General features: G+C 38.3%; 2 protein-coding genes and 1 pseudogene across 2 annotated transcripts; all 3 read right to left on the bottom strand.

The window, feature by feature from the left end:
* Positions 1 to 722: 722 nt before the first annotated feature.
* LOC121737003 (28S ribosomal protein S17, mitochondrial) lies at positions 723 to 1,478 on the bottom strand. Its single transcript, XM_042128506.1, has 2 exons — positions 1,278 to 1,478; positions 723 to 1,131 (listed from the first exon to the last, which is right to left on the bottom strand). The coding sequence occupies exons 1-2, from the start codon at positions 1,401 to 1,403 to the stop codon at positions 772 to 774; spliced, it is 486 nt and encodes a 161-aa protein (XP_041984440.1). The 5' UTR covers positions 1,404 to 1,478; the 3' UTR covers positions 723 to 771.
* Positions 1,479 to 8,238: 6,760 nt separating this feature from the next.
* LOC121736998 lies at positions 8,239 to 9,475 on the bottom strand (annotated as a pseudogene).
* A 1,214-nt stretch (positions 9,476 to 10,689) lies between these two features.
* On the bottom strand, positions 10,690 to 15,632 carry LOC121737401. Its single transcript, XM_042129075.1, is given in 3 exon segments — positions 10,690 to 13,700; positions 14,412 to 14,951; positions 14,954 to 15,632. Coding segments are annotated over 3 exon segments (4,230 nt in total).
* Between the last annotated feature and the right edge of the window lie 763 nt (positions 15,633 to 16,395).

Raw genomic sequence — 16,395 nt, 5'->3', positions numbered from 1 at the left:
AGCCTCTTTTGCCAGTTGGTTAGCCATCTCGTTGCCTAGTAAACCTATATGGGAGGGTATCCATTGCAGTCTAACTACTAATGTAAGAATATCGTATGCAATAGGTACTCCTCTAGCTCCCGAGATGCAACGAAAAAGGTGCTGAAGTGCGGACATTGAGTCTGATAAAATAACAACCTGACTTAAATCATTATTCTGAGCCACAGATAACCCCTGGGGGTTATCTGTGTTCTGAGCATATCAAAGTACTTCTAGAATTTCAATAAGAATCCTTTCTTTTTTTTTGTTTATTTTAGTTTTATTAGAGTAAGTAGGTATAGAATAGATTTTAAGCCTTATTTTGTGGTGAAGTCACTCATTGGCCCTGGCAGAATACCAGTGCAGCGAGCTAGCTTGCTGCGTATAGCTGAGCCTGGGCCAATTTTGACATCACACAATATATTATGTATTGTAATTTGTAGGTATGGTAGAAATATGCTCTTCAGCTGTAATAATGTTTGATTTACATGTGTTGTGTGGTGATAAAATAAACTTATTCTTATTTCTTTATAGTGGTCACAAATACATTTTAGTATTGATGTTCCAGGCCTAGATCTATCAAACAAAAATAGTATTTCCATATTCATACATCAAACAATTGAGGAGAACATAAAACAATTTGATCAGTATACTGCTTATGAAATAGACTGAATCTAATGGAAAAGTAAATAAATTAAACAATGTTCCTAAAACTACATTTAATTATCTATATATTCTTTAATATCTACACAGTTAAATAGCATATGGATCATTCTCATCGAAAACATGGAACTTTGTGTATGTTGGTTTTGATGTAAAATCTTTTTTCCCGTCCTGCCAGCCTCTTGGAGGTGCCTTCTCATAATCAAAACTAGACTCAAGTTTGCCATACAGCTCTGATTGTTTCTCAATATCCTCACGGTATCTTTCTTTGGCAACTTTTTTACCCGTAATAGGATCAGTTATGTCTCCAAAGGGATATACCACTTCTTTGACTTCATGCGTAATGAGTTTTGTCAGTTTGTGTGGCAAAGATTGTATTAGAACTATATCTCCAGTCTTGCACTTCTTGTCTGGATCATGGCAGTAGTAAAATTCATCTTTTCTGAAGTACTAAAAAGTAAAAAACTTTGGTTTATTCACGTCACAAGTCAGATATAGGCAAAAGTTTTAAACTCATTTAATTTATGATTAAAAAAGTAATATTTGTGTTAACATTAATAAATGTATAACAAATAAATGTGTTATTGATATCTTACCATCAAAAGATTTTCATCTAGTTCTAACCTCTTCACTCTAATTTTTGCTGCATTTTGTTTTACAGTTGGGACGCACTGACCTAGTAACAGAAATTTTTTTGCAGCATCGAGTGCTGTTTTAGACATATTGATAATTTAACGTAATTTAATGGAAGAAAATATTATTATTGGTAAATTCTGAAAAATAACCACAATATCCAATATTTTGTTGACTTTTGACTTGACCAAATATATACTAGTAATCTGTGGATTTTTTTTTTTAATTTATTGGGAGCTGGAAACGAGTCCTTTGCTCAGTGTTGCCAGACGGCCAACTCGGTTTCTCCCCAAGTGTTCCCCGAAATCCCCCCAAAATTCGGGATTTCAAGAAAAATCCCCCCACAAATTATAAAAGAAATTTTTTGTTCATTATGAATGGGAATTTCACAAATGGATACGATGAATGTACACTATTTTGGCAATAGCGTCCAATCTTTACAGAATCAGCATCTTCGCGAGCTCCTTGATCATTTTTATGGTTCCGTAAGTCGTAACCTAAGGGTAAAAACGGGACCATAGTACTTGGATTTCGCCGTCTGTTCCCAGATTTTTTCCTCCAACAATCCCCCCAAAAAATTGTTCCCCCCAATATTCCCCCCATCACCTAAAATAACCCCCAAATTTGGGGGGATTCCCCCCAATCTGGCATCACTGCCTTTGCTCCAAAAAAAATACAATAATAATACAAAATACAACAGATTAAAATTAAAAAAAAGGAATGTCTTTCTTCTATGTTGGTTCTCACCACAGGCTCTCACCAATGTTCACACTAAGCACTATTTACAAAAAAAAAAAAAAAAAAAAACAAAACACTACGGTACCTATTTACAATTATTTTTAAACTTTTTCCATCGTTGAGCATATATAACGGTATAAACATTTGAAGAAATTGTAATTAGACAGTAAATCTTCTGGGCGGCGGGGTACACTTATATCTTCATCTTTACAAATTTTATCTATTTCAGAGCAGAGTAAAATTCTGTCCAGACCTAGTGCTTTGCAATCAAAGATTATATGTTTGAGGTCAGCATCATTTTCTAAGCATTTGGGGCATTTTGCATCATCTAAAATTCTTAATTTATGGAGGTGGGAGGGGACCAAGCAATGTCCAAATCTCATCCTTGTTATTACTGATGTGAATTTTCTTGATTCAAACTGTACAGTGTAATACCATGGGATTGAAAAATCTTTCTTTATGTCACTGTACCATTTACCCTTATTAACCTTTACTATATTCCAGATTCTTTTCCATAGCTTAAACATTTCATCTTTGACAGTCAAAAAGAGGTCTGTAAATGGCACTTTTATGATGTCCTTATGATCCTCATCTGGTGGTCCTCTAGAGGCTGTATCCGCCCTCTCATTTCCAGCAATTCCTCTGTGGGAGGGAACCCATAGAAATTCAATATTAATGTTATTACTGACTAATTCATGTAGAATGTTTTTGATCTTAAAAATTAAATAATTACTTTTGAAACTTAAATTACTATTATCTAGAGCTACTAACACACTTTTACTATCTGATATTACAAGAAAATTATTTACATATGACAAAGTTTTTATATATTGTAATGCCATATAAACAGCATAACATTCGGCTGTGTAGATAGAACACATATTACTGATTATAAAACATTTGGTAACATCCAGAAATTCATCATAATAAGCCGATTTAACCTCATCTATAGTTTTCGACCCATCTGTATAGATTTTGTAAAAGTCTGTTTTCTTTTCTATAAAACTGAGAAAGTCGGTCCTACCATAGATGTCTCCAGTTGTTACCAAATATTTTTTCTCTAGAGAACCTTCAAAGTTGTCATAAATTGGCCATAGATCACTAGAATAAATGTCATTTGTCATATTTAAAACCAACTGTAACAAAGTCGGCTACCCGGCTTTATTTTTAGAGTGGATAATTAACTCTAAAAATAAAAATCAAACTTCGTATATATAAATTCATTTCAAGTTCAAAATTGTCGAAATTCTCTGTTTTTATACTATTTTTATTTTTACTTGACACTGGCAGAATGGTGCATCACTGCATCTATGGGCGCCATTAAATAAGAAGAAGAAGAAGAAGAACAAAGTCGGCATCTGTGGCAAAATCCTTGTAGAAATAATTTGTGATGTTATTACAGAAGAATCTAATAAACTAGTTATTTCCTCAGATACTTTAAGTTTTCTTACAGGAAGTGAGGACTTAATTGCAATCATCTTAACAAAGTATTTCTTAGCTAACATGAGTCGTCTCAAGAATAAAGGAGGAATATAAGTTTCAACTTCCATTGAGTTTATAGGGGTGGATTTCATCGCACCAGTTATAATGCGCAGTGCTTGATTTTGAATGATATCTAACTTTTTTAGAAGACTATTTAAGTTTGTTATCTAAAACTATCTAGAAATTTATGTTCATTTACTAGTGAGATGATTTCATTATTACATTTAACTTGAACATTACATTGACTTTTACCAAAAGTCATAACTGAGCTTTTTGAAGAATTAATATTTAGTTTTAGTTTGTTATTATAATAATTTAACAGTTGCTTAAGAGCTAAATTAATATTGGCCGAGCGTAGTAGACGATTAATACAATAGATAACTATATCATCAGCATATTGTAGAACATTAACACCTAATACTTTTACATAAGTATTTACAAATTTGTGATGTATATAAATTATACAGGATTGGAGACAATATCGCTCCTTGCATTAAGCCTTTATGTGCAAATTTTGGACCATGTAGTATATCATTAAATTTCACATAGACAAGACGGTGATTTAAGAATCTATATATCCAATTTAAAAACCTACCAGGAATCCCCAATTCACTTAAAACCTTAGTAAGTACAGACAAATTAACATTATCATATGCACCTTGCACATCTAAAAATACACAAATTGCATTTGAATGAGCCATTATAGAATTCTTAATATCATTTATAAATGAAACAAAGCCATCAACTGTACTTTTTCCTTTACGGAAACCTAACTGAAAATCTGGTAATATTGAATTAGTTTCTGTAAAATAGTCCAACCTAACTTTTATCATATTTTCAAAAACTTTTCCAATGCATGAAGTGAGTGATATTGGACGGTAAGAATTATGATCATGGATTGGCTTATCTTTTTTCAGAATGGGCAAAACACACTGAGTTTTCCACTCGTCGGGAATAACTTGTTTGGACCATAGGTGATTGTAGATATTAAGAAGAACTGCTTGTGCATTTTTGTGTAAGTTTTTAATCATTAAATATGGAAAATTATCCAGTCCAGGAGTAGAATCTCTTCTTGACATTAAGGAACTATAAATATCATCCCAGCTAAAATCTTTCATAAAGAAGTTGAAATATTCACTATCATTATTACTTTTAAATATATCTTCTAATGAACTTTCACATTCTTCATCATTTGTAAATTTGTCTAAAAATTCTGGTACAAAACTATCACATTTACTATGTATGCTAGAATCTACACGCTTATATTTTTTGATAAAATTCCAAATATACATATCTATTAAATGTAGAGCATAAATTTTGCCAACTTTTTCTCTTTTCCTCTTTTATAATCCTTTTTTTGAGTGCATCTAATCTCTTATAATTTATACAGGGTGTAATAAGACCACTTCCGATAACTTTGGGGTATGATTATACTACATTTTCTGATTACGAATATGTATTTTTTTTTAATTTTTTTTTAATTTTTTTAAATTTTTTATTCTTTATTTTTTTATAATTAAAACCCTTTAAACATGATAATAAACCACATAGAAAAATATTTTAAAATATTTTTTTAATTTTTATTATTTTTACCCCAATAAGCATTTGCAAGCGCGCGGTCAACGTTCTCGTGTTCCGAGTACATACCCGAGAACGTTGACCGCGTTAATCAGCTGTTAGCTCCGCCCTACGCACGCTAAGTCGAAAGGTCGTATGCGACGAATGACGATACACTACTACGAGTTACGACTTACGACAGAACACACAGAAACCCTAATGTATGTCTTTTCAATTTCAAACCCATGAAGGTCACCATGACGTGGAACTTAGAACTCTGACCTCTGACCTCTCATCTAAGCTACTTGCAGTGTTAAGAGTTTAATGGTAGCTCATGTAGAAAACTGTAAGTAACTGTCTGTGCATGTGTAACAACTTACGACAGTATGGCAAACTTCTAAGATTATTAGACTAGTTAAAAAGTTCATCATAAGTAACGAAACCTATGCGGATGAACTGTTTATCCGCAATCGTCACTTATCAATCGAAATAACAGATGATACACGAAAAAACCTCATACATAAAACTGGCAATTAACTTACGTGAAAAATGTTTAGTTCAAGTGTTCTTACTTCTTTATGCATTTTGAAAATAGTCCTTAACACCAAGCAATAAGACCAGTCACCACCAAGAACGTCAAAAAAACTTCTCGTTAACGAAATGTATCACACCACAAAGTATTTTATTACAACTGAAATAATAATCAATTATTAACACTTTACACAATACTACCACGTTTTGATACTTGAAGTAATTGTTAAAAAATCAAACTTATCTCCTAACAACTCTAACAACCTATTACCTCAATGCTCAAATGGCTACTAAATTAAAAAATCTATTTTAATTTTTGAAATAATGTTCGTCGTGTATCGACTTTCGGAAGTAGTCAAAGGACACCGAACCGGCGGCTTGCTTTGATCGCGGCGCCGACAAAGCGCGCCGCTGTGCAGGTGCCCGACGCACGTGTCGCTAATCCATTTCAAGGACAATCTAAGTGTTGTACCCTATAAATTCAATACTATTTAGTCGATATTTAAATTACCATTAAATAATAAAAATTATAACTATTATTTAGTAGATCTCATCTCATTTTTTTAAATTCGATACCTACATTACCGTGATAAAGTGATTGTTATACCGTGGTACGCGTTATGCGCGTCTAAAATACTTTAATACCTAATTAATTAAATAACTTTTAATTATTGTCGCTTTTCTTAATATTGAGTAGGTATTTGTTTATTTTTAGTTTGACAGTAATCAATACGTACTCGTATGTAAAACAATTAATACGATTTATCGATAAAAAAATTATCGATTACTCAAAATATTCACATTGCACAGGGATACATCCCTATTATTTTACAAAGTTTTTTCTTCAATTTTGTTCAGTCGGCTGTCTAACACGCGCCGTGCTGGTGTAGGTACTGTGACGTTTTTGTTTAAGTTTTGTAATTTTACGTTTAGATGTTGTCATATTATTGCTTGTTTTGTGTATTGTTAACTATTTTTTTTTATGTTTGTAATTAATAACGGGCCGTGACAAGATACGTCCGATGAATGTGCGATGCTTTAAGGAACAGGTGAACATCGTCGTCGATAGACGATAGTGCGGTTTAAACAGTGGAATAAAAAGTGTTTAAAGAATTGGAATGTCTCCTGTAATTACTTTTGTTAAGTGTTGAATAACTCTGCAATCTACATCGAGTTAGATGGATCATGGAGCACAGTTCGAACTGCATTTCATAAAAGCAGACAGCTGATCACAGGTCAGTGAACATGTTATCACGTATGTTTTCCATTGATAGGTATTGATAGGTGCAGTAGGTAACTGTGTATGTATTTTTACAGATGTGTAAATCGGATGATGATCGGATGTGAATTATGATTTCTTTTCCTTTTTGGCCGGAAGTAAAAACTGAGTATTTTTGAGTAAAAACCTGAGAAACGGTAATTAATAAATTGTAACATTTTGTTAAATCGTGTAAACTATTGTAATTTAATAATCATTACAATATTGGTGGTTTATTCACTACCTACGGGCTAGGGTATAGGGCACACCACGATCAGCTGTTTTGTCTTAACTCATGACTAGCGCAGAGCCGCGCGCGCGGTATTCGGCGCGGGCGGCGCGGGGGGGCCGGCTCGGCCCGGGGTTTCATTCATCGGCGGCGGGCGATATTATCGCGCATTAACTGCACGTATTATACATTACGTGTTGAAAATTTTGACTATTTTAAAAACTGGCGATTACATGAAAATTTCTTGCACCAATGGATATATCTCATGCCCTATAATAACCCCACGAAGTTATCGGAAGCGGTCTTTTGACACCCTGTATAATTTTCCATACTTAAATTACTTCTATATTTTTCCAAAGCTTCTCTACAATCCTTTACAGCCCTATCACAAATATCATTCCACCACGGAGCAGGTACCTTTTTTTTAAATTTTTTAGATGAATTAGTTATTATAATTTTTGGAACACATTCATCTCTTAAAGTGTTTAGTAGATCACAGAAATGATTATAACTTTCTAAAGGATTTTGTAAATTATATTCAAAATCTTGAAATAGATCTTTTGACATATTAAAGAACTTATCCCAGTTAGCTTTTTTGAATAAATACTTATTTACATTTTTATTTATGTCATATTGCATAGGAGAAGTATTAAGTTTTGTAAAAGTTGGAAAGTGATAACTTCCCAACGGATCGTCACCGACATGCCATTCACAATAGGGAGCCAACTCTGGACTCACTAGTGTAACATCAATTGCAGAAGTGTTATTGTTTGGTCTGCCTACTGTAGTAGCACAACCTGTATTTAAAATACATAAATTATATTCATCTATAACTTCATACAAGTCTCGTCCTCTTGTATTATTTATTGTACAACCAAAAGCTATGTGATGGGCGTTACAATCACCCGATATGATAATAGGTTTAGGAAGATTATTAATTATTCTTTTTAATTTTGTTTTATTAATTTTGTTTCTAGGTGGACTGTAAATGCAAAGGATTGTAATGGAACCTATGCCTGTTTCTATGGTTATGGCAATAGTCTGTATATCTTGATAATTTGGAGTCGGATGCTGCACATACTTTATAGAATTCCTAATAATTATTGCCACTCCTCCGTGTTCATTTGTAGCATTTTTATAAATGAAATTATACCCAGGGAAATGAACCCGAGGACTTGAAGTTTTAAGCCATGTTTCAATTAATAAAGCTATATCTATTTCTTTATCTATTAAGAGTGATTGAAGTAAAGGTTTTTTATTATTTAAACTCTGGATGTTATGCTGTACAATATTAATACTATCCATTACTTATTAAAGTTTTTAATGAATGTTTCTTTAATATGTGTTGTAGTCTTAATCTCATTAGAATTTCCTATACTTACAATAGTGCTTATTATGGCTTCTAAAATTTTTTGATTATTAATAATGTCCTGGGCTGATATCTTTTCTGGAACAATTTTAACATTTTGAGGATTAGCTTTTGTAAGAGGTGGGAAAGATGTTAAATTATTTGTTATGTCTGCATAAGTAGAATTATTAACTCTCAAAGATATGTTTTTCTTAATTTTAGAAGCCTTAATTGGGCACTCCTTAGAAATAGCTAGGTGATTACCTCCACAGTTTTTACATTTTAAAACTTCTGATGTGCATTCTTTATAAGAATGATTCTCTGCACATTTAGAACATGCTTGTTCATTAAAACAATATTTTGCAGAGTGATTGAAAAGTAAGCATTTAAAACATTGTAAAACTGGAGGTATATAATTATGAACCTTATATCTCCATCCATCTAAGAAAATGCATTGTGGTAATACAGTGCCAGAAAAAGTAACAGTAATAGTATTTAACGGAACAAATGTATTATTTTCTTTTTTCATAAACCTACGTACACCAATAATATCAAGATCACTACTTTAATTTCTTTAGGAATGTACCTGACTACCCCAACCCTTTCCACAGAGGCAGCTGGGATATATGCTCTTAAGTTATTCTCTTGTATAAATTGGGCATTGAGGAAATCATTTGCTAGTGCCGCTTGTTTGAATATTATTTTTATTTTGCGGGCGCTTATTCTAGATCTTTCATGGACCCCTTTAGCATTTTTGAAAATTTTTGATAAATTTAGGGGGTTCATATTCCCTATTTTGGTGTCTTTATTGCAATGCTCTACGAAGACTATGAATTCTCCATTGGAGGTAGTATCGGGATATTTTCTTGTGTAAGAAGGCTTTTGAAATGGTTTATACTTATCGCCTGGGCTGTCGAAAATTTTTCTTTTCTTTGATGAAGACGATTTGTAACTACTTGCATCATCTCCATCGCTTTCACCTTGCATTTTGTTTGTTTTTCCTTTTATTTTATGTAAGAAAACTAGCAAATAAAAATTTTAACAAATTTTTGTTCAAAAAAGGCGCCTTCCTCTTCCCGCCAAAAAGAGCAAGTCTCAGTAATCTGTGGACTTGACACAGTGTTGCCAGACGGCCAACTCGGTTTCTCCCCAAGTGTTTCCCGAAATCCCCCCAAAATTCGGGATTTCAAGAAAAATCCCCCCACAAATTATAAAAGAAATTTTTTGTTCATTATAAATGGGAATTTCACAAATGGATACGATGAATGTACACTATTTCTGCAATAGCGTCCAATCTTTACAGAATCAGCATCTTCGCGAGCTCCTTGATCATTTTTATGGTTCCGTAAGTCGTAACCAAAGGGTGAAAACGGGACCATAGTACTTAGATTTCGCCGTCTGTTCCCAGACTTTTTCCTCCAACAATCCCCCCAAAAAATTGTTCTCCCCAATTTTCCCCCCATCACCTAAAAAAACCCCAAATTTGGGGGGATTCCCCCCTATCTGGCATCACTGACTTGACATGGACGGACAGTGGACTTGACAGTTGACATGGATGATGGACTTTACAGTCGATTTTTTAAATTATCCCTTTCTTCTTTTCCTTCTTTTTATTTATAAACAGACCGTCTTAAATAACGGTACCTAAATGATTGAGGGATTTTCCTATATTTTTAATTTCATTGTCAAACAGTTTCCATTTCAGTAACTAGATGGCGTATGGGTAGACAACTATCGGTAATACCAGGGAATACCATCAATAATTGCTACAAAACTGGGCAAAAGAATGTAAAACTTGATATATTTCAATTTGAAAAAGACGCAATAATATTCCAATGAATAGGATAATAAAGTTTATAGGCGTGGGTGCCAGATTTAGTACTGGGAACTACCAAAAGGGATGCGCCACTGCCGGTAGGCAGAAAATGAGAACTCAGGGTGTGGTTTCAGGACTTTACTAACTAAGCAAAGTTGTGGATCAGTGGTACAGTTTGTTACAGTATTTACACTTTACAGTAGGTATATAGTTACTACGATAAATTATTAACACAACGGAAAGACGATGTTGCTTGCGGTGCGAACGTCGTGTGTATTGCGCGGGAGACTGAAAGGTACGTACGCGCAGTCTCACGGCTCGAAATCCACTGAAAACAAAATGGCGGGCGGCGCGTGCCGTCCGTTTTCAAAAAGGGGCGCGGGAGGCGAAAGGGGAGGTGCCGCGTTTACAGCGCATTACCCTGGCACCACACTCACACTCGCAGCATATCTAGCTGGCATGCGTCGTCGGGAGGCCCTCTTGGGCAAGACGCGGTTATTTGTATTAACATGATTTGCTATATACTCCCCCTCTAGTTCAGGTGTACGCCCTCGTTCCTGGACTAGCTGCTCATCAACCTTCTTCGGTCGTCCGCGTTTCTTGACGGGGTTAACTGGTTCAGGCGGAGTATCATCGTTACCAATGAACCGAGTCAAATCTTGAACATGGTACTTCCCTATAATCTCATGAGGCAGCTCCATACGCGCAATGTTGTACGTCGTAGGGCTTATCTTCTTGGCGATGACGTAAGGACCATCACGTCTCGGCATGAACTTTGCAGTGAGTGCCTTTGAACCTTTGCTCAAAAGGTGTGATTTTAGGAGGACCTTATCACCCACTTGAAAGTCCACCTGACGACGCGACTGATCGGCGTATTCTTTCGCCTTATCCTGCTGCTTTTCGACTCTTTCTCTAATCGCCGATAAAGAGTTTAGGAATCGTCGTAAGTAGGGTGTAATTTGTGGGACAAAGTTATCTTTGTCAAGTATGGCACGTTGGTTCATGACGGGCGTCTGGAGGAGGCCTGGAGGCTTGTTATTGCTGGCCTTATATCTTTGGCATTGAACGCAAGCTTTCACGTAGTCAGTTATTATCCTGCGCATTCCAGTGAAGTAATACAGCTGCGATACTTTTCGGTAAGTATTGTCAATTCCAGGATGCCCTGCTACCGCAGAGTCATGACATTGCTTCAAGATGTCTTCCTGTTGGTCAGCTGGAACTACGAGTTGTGGTGATTCACTGTCTGAGTCGGGGTTATACCGGTACAACACTCCTTGATCCATCATATATCCCCGCTCCGTCCAACGCTGGGCTGCGACTTCGTCATTGGCTTCAAGTTCTTTGACAATCTTCTCCAGTTCTGGATCTGCCAGCTGCTCCTGCCTCAACAGATCCGGTTTCTTCACAGGTACGTCTATTATTACAGAGCACATGCCGCATTGATCGCGGGTTTCTCCCGAGCAGATCGGCCTACTTAAGGTGTCGGCCACAACATTTGCTTTACCTGGAGTATACTGGTATTGTATATCAAATGACTGGAGTTTGAGAGCCCATCGCACTAGCCGACCGGTTGGTGATTTTAAAGTCAGCAGCCAGCGGAGTGGTTGGTGATCACTTCCTATTATAACGGGTTGCCCATCGAGGTAGGATCTGAAACGTTCGACTGCCCATACCACCGCCAGAGCTTCACGCTCGGTGGTAGAGTAGTTTTGTTCCGCTGAGGTAAGGAGTCGACTCGCGTACTCAATTGGTCTTTCCTCTTTTTCCTCCCCCTGAAGTAAGACAGCTCCTAATGCGTAATTACTGGCATCCGTTCGTAAAATAAAAGGTCGACTAAAATCAGCTTGAATCAAAATGGGCGCTGAAGTCAGCAACCGCTTGAGTTCATTGAACGCTTGTGATTGAGCTGCGCCCCAAGTCCATGCTTGGTTCTTTCGTGTCAAACGTGTTAGTGGTTCAGCCACTTGGGAAAAGTTAGGAATAAATTTCCTAAACCACGAGCACGTTTGAAGGAAAGTTCTCATGTGCTTGAGATTGGTCGGTTCCTTCATCTCGAGTACAGAACTGACTTTATCATTGTCGATGGAGACGCCTTCCTGTGTGATTATGTGTCCAAGGTACTTTACTTTCTCCCTTGCAAAGACACACTTCTCCCTATTGACACAGAGGTTGTATTCAGTCAGGCGTTCGAAAACGGCCTCGAGGTCTTTGAGATGCTGTTGAAACCCCTCTGAGATTATGAGAAGGTCATCTAAGTAGGCCAATAGAACTACATCCTTTAAAGATGAGCAGGAGCGGAGGCGGTCGATGAGCCGCTGGAATGTGGCAGGCGCGTTCTTGAGGCCGAAGGGCATGCGCTTGAAGCGATATATGCCGAGAGGAGATATGAAGGCCGTCTTATCCCTGTCTTCTTCTCGGACGCTAACTTGCCAGTAACCCGATTTAAGGTCAAGCGTGCTCATGAAGCAGTTCCTTTTTGTTGATTGCAGCAGCTCATCAATCAGCGGCATGGGGTACGTGTCCGACCTGGTAACAGCATTCAGGCGCCTGTAATCTACACAGAACCTGACGCCGCCACGAGCCTTTGGGATCATCAACGCCGGAGCGCACCATGCGGACTCGCACTCTTCAATTATATCTTCCTGCAACATTTTCTCGATTTCTTTTTTCATAACCTCTTTCTTCGCAGGATTCAGACGGTATGGGGGCACTGCTATCGGTGGGTGCTCACCCGTATCTATACGGTGTTCCGCGAATGGCGTAGGCGCTCCCCCTGGACGAAAAATGTGCGCGTGCCTAACGAGGATCTGGGCGAGTTCCTCTCGCTCTGCTGACTCCAGCTGAGTACCCTCGTCATCCCGGAGAACGTCTGTGGAGGCACAAGTAGTGCCACGCGAAGTTGGTTCGAAAAGTAGAGTATGTTTAACACGAGGATTCTTGTCAAAATACCATATTTCTTTGGAGAGATTAATAACGACACCCATAGCCCTAAGGAAATCTATACCCAGCAACGTCTCGTTGTCGCCGGACTCGGGGAAAATAAGAAATGGTATTGTGATGATAACGTGTTCCAACCGGACCTGCAACGTGGTAGTGAGAACGTTCATCTCACGTGCGTGGCCGTCGGCGAGTTTAATCTGCCTCGTCGAAGGCGTGAGCGGGTGGCCTTTACGTAGAAGGAGAGCATATAGCGTGTGACCGGCAATACAATGTTTCGCGGCAGTATCAATTAAAGCTGTACCATTTACTCCCAAAATCTCGATTTTGAAAATGGGACGTAAGTCGCGACGTTTGACGGGACTATCACCGACGCTACATGCCAACAAGTCGTCATCGTCCTTAATACGTACATAATTATCATCATAACAGTATAGTAAATTAACATCATCAGTAAAATTACAATTTTTGACATATTGAGTCGATTTTTCTGAAAAATCTGACTTATTACACCTTTGCAATATACCGTTACATGTACGCTTACCCTTAGCGTTATTTTGAGAAAAAACATTATTGTCGGTGTCAACAAAATTTTGTAAAAAATCAGACTTATTACACTTTTGCAATGTACCGTTACATGTACAAGCACCCTTAGCGTTATTTTGAGAAAAAACATTACTGTCGGTGTCGACATGATTTTGTGAAAAAACTGACTTATCACACTTTAGCAATGTACAGTTACATGTACGCTTACCCTTAGCGTTATTTTGAGAAAAAACATTATTGTCGGTGTCAACATGAATTTGTGAAAAATCAGACTTATCACACTTTACCTGCGGGCAGGTCATCGTAGCGTAATTGAAATTGTCAACAAAAAATGTACTACATTTGCATGCCAAATCGGACTTGTTGCACTTTAGCATTACACCGTTACAACAAGTAAACGGAACGTTATGTGATAAATCTGAGTTACTGCACTTTCCCTCGGGACACATGTGCGAAATTATTACGTCATTAATTTTGTGACTACGAAATTTATAAGAATTTTGTACAAAATCGGTACCGGACTTTTTACATTTCGGTACAGTACCTTTACAAGGCGTAGGTACGTTTTCAATATAACTGGTATACTTGTCGTTAACACTATAGAATTTATTTACGGCATTTTCACTCGCGTTATTAGTGTCTCTGAAAGACTCACCTCTGTTCTCCAACTTTCGGCACTGTTCACGGCGGTGACCGTAGCGCTTGCAGTAGGTACAGTATGGTCGAGCGGGACCCGAGGCGGAGGCCGAGGTCGTCGGGGACGCCCGAAAAGGCGCGTTCACGTCTGGCACGCCGCGCTGTTGCGGCTGCGGCTGCGCGGGTGCGTGCAGGGCTGCGGCAGCGCGGGGCGGCGGCGGCAGCGGCAGCGCGGCGGAGGCCGCGGGCTGCGCGCGCACCGCGGGCACGCCTCGTGTCTGCGCGCCGACAGCGGAGGGGGCCGGGGCGGTGCGGAAAGTACTCGCGCCGGCCGGCGATGGCCTCGCTGTTGATGCTCGTCGCTCCTCTTCTCCCATGGAGTCTTCTATGTTTCTAGCATGTTGTAATAACTCGGCGAATGTAGTAAATTCCTCTCTGCGGAGTCGTTTTCTTATTCGCACGTTTAAAAGGCCGTAAATCATGTCTAATTTAACTTTTTCAGTCAAATCATTCTGTGGTAGCCTTGATAACAGGTATTCTCGATCTGTTGTTCGGTTGCGAATAAGTCGCGGTAAATTCTATGGGGCGGCCGTCGGTCGCCGTAGGCGCTCCGTAGGTTAATTACGACCTCGTCCCATGTAGTCACTTGATTTTTAATGCCCTGCCACCAGGTGGCCGCGTCATGCGTTAGCAACATTGACATACCTTTTATTGCATTACTATCAGTCACGTTGGCACACTCTTTATAGCTTTCTACTGCGTCTATAAATCCTTCTATGGACTCGGTAGGTGCGCCGCTAAACACAGCCTTACAACGCGCAAAATTCCCACTTTCAGTAGGCACCGGCGCGGGAGTCGAGGTCAACGTGCGGTGGCCGAGAACGCTGTCTAGAATTTCCTTTATAGCGTTCGTTTGCGTTCTTTGTAGGCCTTCGAGGAGCATAGAAACACTCTGCTGTGAGAATGTTGCGTCAGCAATGTGAGGGGCGGAGGGGCGGTTGGGAATGCGTGTTGCATCATCACCCTCGGCGTCATTATGCTGGAACTCCTGGTGTTCATGCTGATGCGGAGGTGGCACAGAGGAATGGGGAATGCTTGATGCATCGTCTCTGTTGCCATGTGAAAATAATGGCGCGGGCGCGGCCGCCATCTTTTGCGCGGGAGTCGCGGTTTCTAGCTCCTCGTCGCTGTAGATGTCTTGCGGTTGTTCCGCGTTCACTTTACTTCTTGTACGCGTCATTACTATTATTACGCGGAATTATAACGATGTTTTAGCTAAAACTCACGGAAGAAATAGCCCTATTTACCGATATTCACACCAAATGTCACAGGAATTATACATTTTGGTTTTGACAACATCTTACCTGCACTTGTGCAAGATAACGGATATTTAATGGGTAGTATTTTAACATCAAAAACCCAAATAATACAATTTGGGAAAAAATAATAAAAACCACACCAACAATAAAAAGTAGAAGTTTGAAAGTGACATGCCCGCCGAAACTCTTTCAGTTGTCAGTTTTCAGTTTGACGTGTCAGCGTGTTCCTAATAAATAAATAAAATAAAAACGGGCTTTGGCCCACCACACATTCCCACCACTGTATCTCCTGTGTCGCCAGGATCGACAGCGTGTTCCTAAACTGTTACCAGTTTAGAGGACCAGTTGGTCTCTCTAAGAGTTCACTAGAGGTCGGAGGAGTATAGAGTAAAACTCGATATACTGTGGTGAACTGTAGTGATTTATTTACAAAAATGTGCTGCTTATATACAAAAAAAATGAGATAATTATTATTATTACAAAATGTACACGAAGTTAAAAGGTTGATTTTCATTGGCTATAGCCAATTAGAAAGAGATGTACAGAAAGGGATAAAAACATTTACAAAAATTAGAAAGGGAAAAAAATTGAATAAGAAATAATTACAAGGTAATTATGATTGCCGCGCCAGAAACTGGCCGCGCCGCGGCTCGCGGCGCTGGCATCGCCCGAGTATAAATATGG

Source organism: Aricia agestis, chromosome 20 (genome assembly GCF_905147365.1).
Source record: "Aricia agestis chromosome 20, ilAriAges1.1, whole genome shotgun sequence".
NCBI lineage: Eukaryota > Metazoa > Arthropoda > Insecta > Lepidoptera > Lycaenidae > Aricia > Aricia agestis.
Note: the sequence above shows the minus strand (reverse complement) of the source record. Positions and strands in the feature narration are given on the sequence as shown.

Coding starts and splice junctions, on each gene's coding strand:
- LOC121737003 (XM_042128506.1), bottom strand. CDS start 1,403: ATGTCTAAAACAGCACTCGATGCTGCAAAAAAATTTCTGTTACTAGGT. Junction 1,132..1,277: donor TAGATGAAAATCTTTTGATG/GTAAGATATCAA, acceptor TTTACTTTTTAG/TACTTCAGAAAAGATGAATT.